Below are 9,455 nucleotides of genomic sequence, written 5' to 3'. Positions count from 1 at the left end.
TTCAGAAAGACAGAAAATGGAGGGAGGAAATCATGAAACACAAAAATTTGCCAGAATTGAACAACATGAGCTTCCACACTGGAAGTTTCTGCTAGTGTCCAGCCAGTGGATGAAGTCACAGCTGCATCAGTTCAACACATGGTATTTCAGCCTGCTGGAGAGAAAGAGAAGAACTGAAAAGCTTCTAGGGAGGAGAGTGGGAATAGGATAATAAGAAGTGATCTAGAATCAATATGGCATAAGACTTCTCAACAGCCACACCAGAAGCCAAGAAACAGTGAAACCGTACCTTCAAACGCTGAGTGCAAATGATTTCCAAGCTAGACTTCCATACCCAGCCAAACTATCAGTCAAGAGTGAGGATAAACTAAAGATCTTTTTGACACAAACGGTCTCAAAAAATTTAACCCCAATAACTCCCTTCCCAGGAAACTACTTGAGGATGTGCTTCTCTAAAACAAAGGGAAAAATAAAAACAGGAAGGAGGAAGACATTGGATCCAGAAAACAAGGAAAGCAATACAGGAAAAAGAAGGGATTTCAGGATGATGGTGAAGAGAGATTCCAGGATCACAGCTGAGCAGGAGACCCAAACAGCACCCAGAACAGACAAGAGCAGGACAGAAGGCCCTAGGAGACACATCTTCATGAGGATGAAATTGAAGGAACACCCAGGGTTCTAAAATACCGAGGAGATTTATGCTTCCAGCAGTGAATCAGGAAACAAATTAATGATCAATACATAGAAAGTTTAGGCAAATTGAAAAAGAGATATTTATTCCAAGGAAATTTAATATAGTATAAAATGTAATATAGTATAATATATGGTTTGACTATGAATAACATTTAAATAGTCATAATAATGTAAACATTTATCTAACAAAAATATGAATATATTGAGAAGGTGGGAAGAAGATATTTAAAAAACAAGTGGGGAGGGGCAGTGCTGTATAACAGATCCACATCCTCATCCTTCACAGCCAGAAGTCAAGCTATTAAAAACTGAAACAGAAAAACCAAACAGTAACAAGGTAAAGCCTGTTATTTAGAAGTAAGGAGACAAATCCCAAAAGAAACAGCTGAAGTTGAAAAGGGGAGGTGGGAACAGAGCTGTGGTATCCAGTCTGGGGATGGTTTTTTCATTAAAAAAAAAAAAAAGTCTTATTCACAACAAAGACTTGGAACCAACCCAAATGTCCATCAATGATAGACTGGATTAAGAAAATGTGGCACATATACACCTTGGAATACTATGCAGCCATAAAAAAGGATGAGTTCATGTCCTTTGCAGGGACATGGATGAAGCTGGAAACCACCATTTTAAGCAAACTGTCATAAGGACAGAAAACCAAACACCACATGTTCTGACTCATAGGTGGGAGTTGAACAATGAGAACACATGGGCACAGGGCGGGGAACATCACACATCAGGGCCTGTCAGGGGGTGGGGGCTGTGGGAGGGATAGCGTTAGGAGAAATACCTAATGTAAATGATGAGTTGATGGGTGCAGCAAACCAACATGGCACATGGATACCTATGTAACAAACATGCACCTTGTGCAAGTGTACCCTAGAACTTAAAAAAAAAAAAAGTCTTGGCCGGGTGCCATGGCTCACGCCTATAATCCCAGCACTTTGGGAGGCCAAGACAGGCAGATCACGAGGTCAGGAGATCGAGACCATCCTGGCTAATACGGTGAAACCCTGTCTCTACTAAAATTACAAAAAAAAATTAGTCGGACATGGTGGCGGGTGACTGTAGTCCCAGCTACTTGGGAGGCTGAGGCAGGAGAATGGTATGAACCTGGGAGGTGGAGCTTGCAGTGAACCGAGATCACACCACTGCACTCCAGGCTGGGCAACAGAGCAAGACTCTGTCTCCAAAAAAAAAAGGGCTTATGATGTTGTACATACATATGTTTTTAAATTTAAATATTTAAGATATGGAAGGCATCCAGGAAGAAGGAACGGCAACTGAGAGGTATGGGTCATATCTCAGTCAGGTAGGGCTGACTCAGGGGTTTGGAGCTGGGAGGGGCAGGAGGACACCAAGCTGGGTTGAGACTGAAGTCTGAGTGCTGGAGGGGAATGGGATCCAACGCCAGCTAAGCAGGGGAGTCCTGATCTCACACTTGTTCTTGATCTTGACCACATTCTGGTGGAAATCATTCAGTGGAAATTGAATGTGGATGAGATTGAGTCTCAAGGGGACCCAGTTAGGCTGTGCCCAGGTCTAGGGAGAGAGGAAGAAGATCTGAACATGGCAATGGCCATGGGGCAGCAGGTGTTTCCTAGGGTGCTCATCAGCACGCAATTCACCAGCTAAGGGGAATGAGGAAGGAGGAGTTGATGGGTGTGAGGAGAAGCAGGCTGGGAGAAGGAGGATTTCAGGTCTGACGAGGACATCATTCTCAAGGTGGAAAGCACTCCCTTCCACCCTCCAATGCAGAAACTGTGTGCAGATGTGGGGGAGCCCATGGGTAGAGTTAAGATTCAAGCGTGGGAGTCTTTGGGTTAAAATACCTAAAAAGGTAGAGTGGTGTTAAAAGAAAGACATGGACTTTGCAGACGGACAGAACTGAGTTTGAGCTCCAGCCGTGCCACTTACTATCTGCATGATTTTATGCAAGTTACTGAAACTCTCTTAATTCTGGGGGTTGTCAGTTCCAAAATGGGCCTGACCACACCCACCTCACAGGGTTGCAAGGGCAATATCATAAAATAACCTCTGTAGAATGCCTCCATGGTGTCAGTCAGCACGTGTGGACACTCCCCCATCCTGTGTCCCACCTCCCACTTCCATAGAGCATGGAGGTCTTCCAGGAAAAGCCTTCAAGATCTTCTGAGATTTGTCCCATTTCCCACATCTCTCAGGCTGTGAGCCTCCAGGAGGTTTCTGGAAAGCACCTGCAACTCCCCTCCCATCAGTTCAAGAACAGAGATCACACAGGTTTGCATCAACCAGAAAGTCAGCTTTATTAGCCCACCACCAGCAGAGGAGCAGGGGAGACAGCTGGGAACTGCGCCGGCAGAGCAGGGTCCTGACCCAGGTCTTCAGGAGGTGAGGCCAGCTGGTGGGCAGGAGGCTGTGGTAGAGGCAGCTCAGTTCTAGGAGCATTGGCCCTGGCTGAAGCTGGATGAACCCTGCTCCTTGAGGATGGGCCAGGTCTGACGGCTTGAAGAGGACGAAGAGGAGGTGAAGACTGTGGGAGAGAGAAGAGGAGGTGAGGAGTCTGAGAGCTAAGCCGATTCCAGGGCAGGGAGAAGGGAGGGCTGGGAGCTCTGAGGAGAAGTGCCTGGCCCCAGACTCCATGGAAACAGGCAGAGGGGCTGCAGTGCCAGGGAGCCTCAGGAGCCTTACCCTCTCGGGAAGAATAGGATTGGCCAGATGCGTGTGGGGAGGAAAGGCTGTGGGTGACAAAAGGCAGGGCAGTCAATTGTGCTGAGAGCAGCAGGGGGGCTAAAGGGTCTGGGAGGCAGAACTGAGGGGCCTGGGACTCACTGGGTGTCCTCGCACCCCAGCAGGCGGCGGTAGGTGTCGATCTTCTGCTCCAGCTGTGTCTTCATGTCCAGCAAGATCTGGTACTCCTGGCTCTGCTGCTCCATCTCACAGCGTAGCTGGGCCAGCTGCTCCTCCACGCTGCCAATCAGTCCCTGGATCTGGGACAGCTGCATGCAGTAGTGGCCTTTGGTCTCCTCCAGGCTGTTCTCCAGGGATGCTTTCTGCAAGTGAGAGAGAGAAAAAGAGTCAATGGAGGTGGTCACTCCTGTCCCTCCAGGTCTCTGGGCATGTTTTTTGAGAGGTGCCTGGATTTTGATCCCAGTTGGGGTACTGATGGGCCAGACAATATGGAGAAATGCTAGCCCACTATTCTAGGGCTAGTTTCTCTATCTATATAATGGGTCCCATGAGTCCTCTGGTCCCATCCTGAGAAAAGAAAGGTGGAACTAAATTGTAGCTTGTTGAGGGGGTGGTGGCCATTACTGGTGATGGGGGCTGCTGCTGTGCTGGGTCCTTCATACTATGCTGAGCTGGGACTGCAGCTCAATCTCCAGGCCCTGGAACACCCTCTGGAGCTCCGTCACCTCACTGCAGCTGCTCTGTACCAGTTTGCTGTTGGAGGCCACTTCTTTGTTCAGCTCCTCGGTCTGAAACAGGAAAGCAGAGCGAAAGGTGAGGCTCTCCCAAAGCCCCCGGCTGGGAAGTGCTGCAGGCTCACTGAGGGCCCGAGCCCCACCCTGCTCAGGAACCAGGCCTCAGCGTCTCTGCGGTTCTTCTTTGCCATCTGCTGGTACTGGTAGTGCATCTCATTCAGGATGCAGCTCAGGTCCACGCCAGGTGCGGCATCCATCTCCACGTTCACTTCTCCACCGGTCTGACCTCGCAGAACAAGCATCTCCTGGGAAGGGATGGCAGAAGGCGGTCAGCTCAGCAGACTCCTCTCCTGGCCCTGGGTGCATCTGGCAACCTCATCAAACCAGCCTCCCATCCTGGAAGCCAGCAGCAACCACACCTCCTCATGGTTCTTCCTCAGGTAGGCCAGCTCCTCCTTCAGGGCTTCAATCTGCATCTCCATGTCAGTCCTGGCCAGGGTCAGCTCGTCCAACACCCGACACAGGCCATTGACGTCAGCCTCCACAGTCTGCCGCAGGGCCAGTTCGTGCTCGTACCTGGCAGGACAGAGGTCAGGTCTTCAGGCTGTAGCCCTGAGGATTCTGAGGCTCGGGGTCTGCTGGCCCTGCTGGGTGGACAGCCCCACTCTTTGTCCCTTGCCCTCTGCCCCCAGCCCACCATGATGGCTGCTCACTTGGTCCTGAAGTCACCAGCTGCCAGCCTGACATTGTCAATCTGCAAAATGGGCTGCACATTCTCAATGGTGGCCGCAATGATCTGGAGTGGGGATGGAGGACAGGAGCCCCGGTCAGCCATGGACCTTACTACTTGAGCGTGAAAGGCAGAAAGAGACAAAAGGAACCTCCCCAAATCTGGAAGTCCTCTGACTGGCAGGGCTGGCGTGCCTTCTCCACCAGCTCAGGGTATGTAGGGATGCACTCCATCCCAATCACCCCCTTCCTGGACCCAAGGCAGGGAAGCGGAACATGCAGCTGAACCCTTGCAGGAAATAAGAGATTCAGGGTAACAGCCCCAGTCCGGGCACAGAGATGCTGAAAAGGGACCCTCTGCCACCACTTCCCTGGGTGACCCTGGCCACTCCCCAAGGGTGCCCAGTCTCCCTGTTTGTAAAGTGTAATTGCTAAAAAGAGGTATCCCAAGGGCCACTATAGCCCCAGCCTCTCTCAGTGCTCCATACACCAAAGTCACCCACCGTGTTCCTCAGGTCCTCGATGGTCTTGAAGTAGGGACTGTAGTCTTTGATCTCACTGGGCTGCTGCCTCTGGTACCAGTCACGGATCTTCACTTCCAGGTCAGCGTTGGCCTCCTCCAGAGCACGCACCTCGTCCAGGTAGGAGGCCAGGCAGTCGTTGAGGTTCTGCATGGTCACCTTCTCACTGCCCACCAGAAGCCCGTCACCACCAGCAAAGCCACCACCGAAGCCAGCACCAAGGCCACCACCATATCCTCCCCCAAAGCCACTACCAAAGCTGCTGCTGCTGCCGAAGCCACCGCCATAGCCACCTCCCAGCCCACAGGCTCCCCCAGAGGAGAGGCAAGAGGAGGAGACAGACAGGCCTCCCCGTAGGTGCTGGGGGCATGGCAGGACCCTTTGGCCAGGACGGAGGAGATGCAGCTGGAGCCGCCCCCAATGCCACAGGAGCCCTTCATGGAGCTGGAGGAGGTGAACTGGCGGCTGCAGGTGCTCATGGTGCCGAGGAGGGAGGTGAGCGAGCGAGCAGTTGGCTGAAAGAAGGGAAGGTGCTCAGGAAGGCTGAGAGCATGCTGTGGCTGCCTCCAACCCCAGAGACCTTTATATGCACCTGGGGAAGGCGGGACCCTCCTAACTGCTGACTCCAGGTTCCCCTCTGGATTTCATCACTCCCAGTCCCGTCCAACTCCTCACTCTGGATTATTCAGCCCAGGATCAACTCCGCTGTATGCCGGCTCGGAGTTCCCACCCAGCTTTGAGAGTGTGGGGCTGAGAGAAAAACACACAAATGTGAGTCGGTGGTGACTCAGGCTAGGTGGCTGGGAATCAGGCTCCCGTTCCTGGAGCCCTTGGGGCCACTGGGGCCTTGGCACAGGTGGCTTTGTGGCAACTGCATCCCCAGGCAGTGAGTCAGCCCTTCAGAAGAACTCCCTGCCCCACAGTGACAGCCTTGGCTGAAAGAGACCTCAGTGATGCCATCCTGGGCTGTCTTGGGGAGCAGTTTTGGGGATCCTACATGTCCCACTCTGGGCAGGGGCAGAGTTCGTGTCTTCACTTTGCTTGCTGTGTGGGCTGAGGATCCCCACCTCCCACCTCTGGGCCTGCCCTCAGTGGTGACCAGGCTGGACTGGGTGACTGCAGAGTCCCTTCTAGTTCTAAAAATCCTATGACTCTCTTTCCCCTCTTGGATCTAATTCCAGTTCTGGGGGCTACCTTGGGCCCCTGGGATCTCCAGAAGTGTGTGCACCATACAAACAGCACTGGCCATGGAGCCAGACAAGCGGCACTGAGTCCCTGCTCTGCCCTTACCAGCTGTACAGCACAGGCTGGTCCTATAGGCCCTTGGTCCTCAGTTTTCTCATCTGTAAAAGGAGATGACACACCACTAGCCACAAAGAAACATGCATGAAGGACCCCACCAGCCCTTCCCCAAGGGCCAGCCCTGCCCCTCATCCTCCCTATCCTCCCTCTCCAGCCACCTGCTCCTCACACTCACCTCTACACACTGGCACCCTCCCACACCACTACGCGGGGCCCTGCGCCCCCCCACACTCCCAGCTGAAGAACACCACAGCCGCACACCTAGCTCCTCCACTTGTCTACCGCCCTCTCCTAATCACAGGCACCCCACCTGCAGCCTGGTGGGAGGGAGCCCCATCCTGCCACTATAGCCAGGTGTGACCCTTGAACCCGCCGTGGGCCTCAAAGGACCCCCCTACCCTGTAGAAACAGGACTGGCTGGGGATCCATTCCCAGCAGTTCTCTCTCCTGTGTCCACAGATCCCAGGCTGGGCCTGGCAGCTCCATTCATCCAGCTGAGCTGGGGGAGAGCACTGGTCATGGGCCCACTCAGGCATGCATGGAGAGCCTGGTGTGTGCCGTACGGTTCTGTGAGCGGGGATGATGGGGGCGTTATTCCTGCCACCAGTCCTCAGGTGAGGGAGCTGGGACTCAGGGAGGGTAAGCGGGCTTCCCAAGACACCAGTCACTGGAAGCTGAGATGTGAGCCTGCCTGCCTATTCTCCTTGCCTAAGCCTGTTCCATCATCCTGAACCCTCTCTCTGTGCATCTCAAATTTATATCATTTTCTTGATCAGAGGGGACAGATGGGTAACCAGAGACAGGTGGAGATTCACTCAAAGTCACTCTGCTTTAAGCTGCAGAGCTGCAACTAGAACCCAGACCTCGGTCCTCTCCAGGCTCCCACCATGCCTGCAGGCAGGGCCAGCATACCCAACTCTCACCCACCTCCCCATGATCACTGGCATGAGGACTGCCTGGGGTGGGCGTGGCCTTGGCCTTGGCCTGAGAGGCTGGTCCAGCACCAAGGACTGGAGGGAGGAGGAGGGGTCTGGGCACCAAGACGGGGCCTCCTCAGGGTGCTGTGGGGTGTCCCTCAGTGCTGGCCACTGGCCTTGCTCTGCAGTGCTTCTGTTGAGGTGAGGAGCCCAGAGACAGCCTGCCTCTGCCTGGGCTCCTCTGGGTCAGGCAATTCCTTGTCTCAGCAGAACCAGGGTTTTGTCACTGCTACATCTCCCCTGGTCACTCATCCCAGAGGTAAGAGCAGAATGGATGCACATGCCTTCAGAGCCAAACCTGGGAGAGGGGCACTCCCCACCTGAAGGGGTGGCCTGCCCCTCCACACCTGTGGGTGTTTCTCATTGGGTGGGATGAGAGACTGAGAAAAGAAAGAGACACAGAGACAAAGTATAGGGAAAGAAAAATGGGCCCAGGGGACCTGTGCTCAGCATACGGAGGAACCGCGCCAGCCCCAGTCTCTGAGTTCCCTCAGTATTTATTGATCACTATCTCTACCATCTCTGAGAGGGGGATGTGGCAGAACAATAGGGTAATAGTGGGGAGAGGGTCAGCAGGTAAATATGTGAACAAATGTCTCTGTGTCATAAACAAGATTAAGGAAAAGGTGCTGTGCTTTGATGTGCACATACATAAACATCTCGGTGCATTAAAGAGCAGTATTGCCACCAGCATGTCTCACCTCCCGCCCTAAGGCGGTTTTCTCCTATCTCAGTAGATGGAATATACAGTTCGGTTTTACACTGAGACATTCCATTCCCCAGGGACGAGCAGGAGACAGATGCCTTCCTCTTATCTCAACTGCAAAGAGGCCTTCCTCTTTTACTAATCCTCCTCAGCACAGACCCTTTACAGGTGTCGGGCTGGGGGACGGTCAGTTCTTTCCCTTCCCACGAGGCCATATTTCAGACTATCACATGGGGAGAAACCTGGCTTTCCTAGGCAGAGGTCCCTGCGGCCTTCTGCAGTGTTTTGTGTCCCTGGGTACTTGAAATTACGGAGTGGTGATGAGTTTTAACAAGCATGCTGCCTTCGAGCATTTGTTTAACAAAGCACATCCTGCATAGCCCTAAAGCCATAAAACCTTGTGTTGACACAGCGCATGTTTCTGCCAGCAGAGGGTTAGGGGTAGGGTTACAGATTAACAGCATCTCAAGTCAGAAGAATTTTTCTTAGTACAGAACAAAATGGAGTCTCTTATGTCTACTTCTTTCTATATAGACACAGTAATAGTCTGATCTCTCTTTCTTTTCCCCACACCCACCCCCACCCCAAAGAGGGGCAAAGGGGACCCCGGAATCTTGGACAAAAACCTCAGTGTTCAGGTGTCAGGGTGGGCCTGGAGTTCCAGTCCAACCACAGACCCATCACCCTCAGGACTGGAAATGGTCTTCAAGGTCACCAAAGGCTATCAATACCCCAACCGGAGAGGGCAAAAGCCTTATCCAGGTTAAGCAGCACAAAAGTGAGAGAGCAGAGACTCGAGCCAGCTCTAACTCCCAAGCCAGGTTTCACACCGACTCTCGCAGTGGAGTCTCTGAGAACTCTTCACTCTGCCCCCACCGTGTGTGCGTGCACACACACCCCTTTCTCATTGGCTCACTGGCCCCCGCCAAGTTCCCCATACCAGGAGGTGTCAGGGCGAGATTATACACAAGCCCAGCTCTGCAGACCTGAGGATCTGCGTGGGCTGAGAAGCTGCAGGAAGTTGCTGACCAATGCGCCAAACTGCTCAGCCAACTCCATAGATCATGCCCCTGCCATGTGCACAGCTCTCGGAGGCTGGGGGTGAAGAGGGAGGTGATGACATAGT

At 53.0% G+C, this 9,455-nt stretch overlaps 1 protein-coding gene across 1 annotated transcript; it reads right to left on the bottom strand.

Moving 5' to 3' along the window:
* Positions 1–2,753: 2,753 nt before the first annotated feature.
* On the bottom strand, positions 2,754–6,057 carry LOC100585005 (keratin, type I cytoskeletal 16-like). The gene is given in 9 exon segments (XM_003279510.4): positions 2,754–3,202; positions 3,361–3,407; positions 3,502–3,722; positions 4,023–4,148; positions 4,238–4,399; positions 4,514–4,670; positions 4,808–4,890; positions 5,327–5,697; positions 5,700–6,057. Coding segments are annotated over 9 exon segments (1,386 nt in total). The 5' UTR covers positions 5,824–6,057; the 3' UTR covers positions 2,754–3,107.
* Between the last annotated feature and the right edge of the window lie 3,398 nt (positions 6,058–9,455).

The sequence above is a fragment of the Nomascus leucogenys genome, chromosome 14, assembly GCF_006542625.1.
Source record: "Nomascus leucogenys isolate Asia chromosome 14, Asia_NLE_v1, whole genome shotgun sequence".
Classification (NCBI taxonomy): Eukaryota; Metazoa; Chordata; class Mammalia; order Primates; family Hylobatidae; genus Nomascus; species Nomascus leucogenys.
This window is presented reverse-complemented; position numbering and strand designations above follow the sequence as displayed.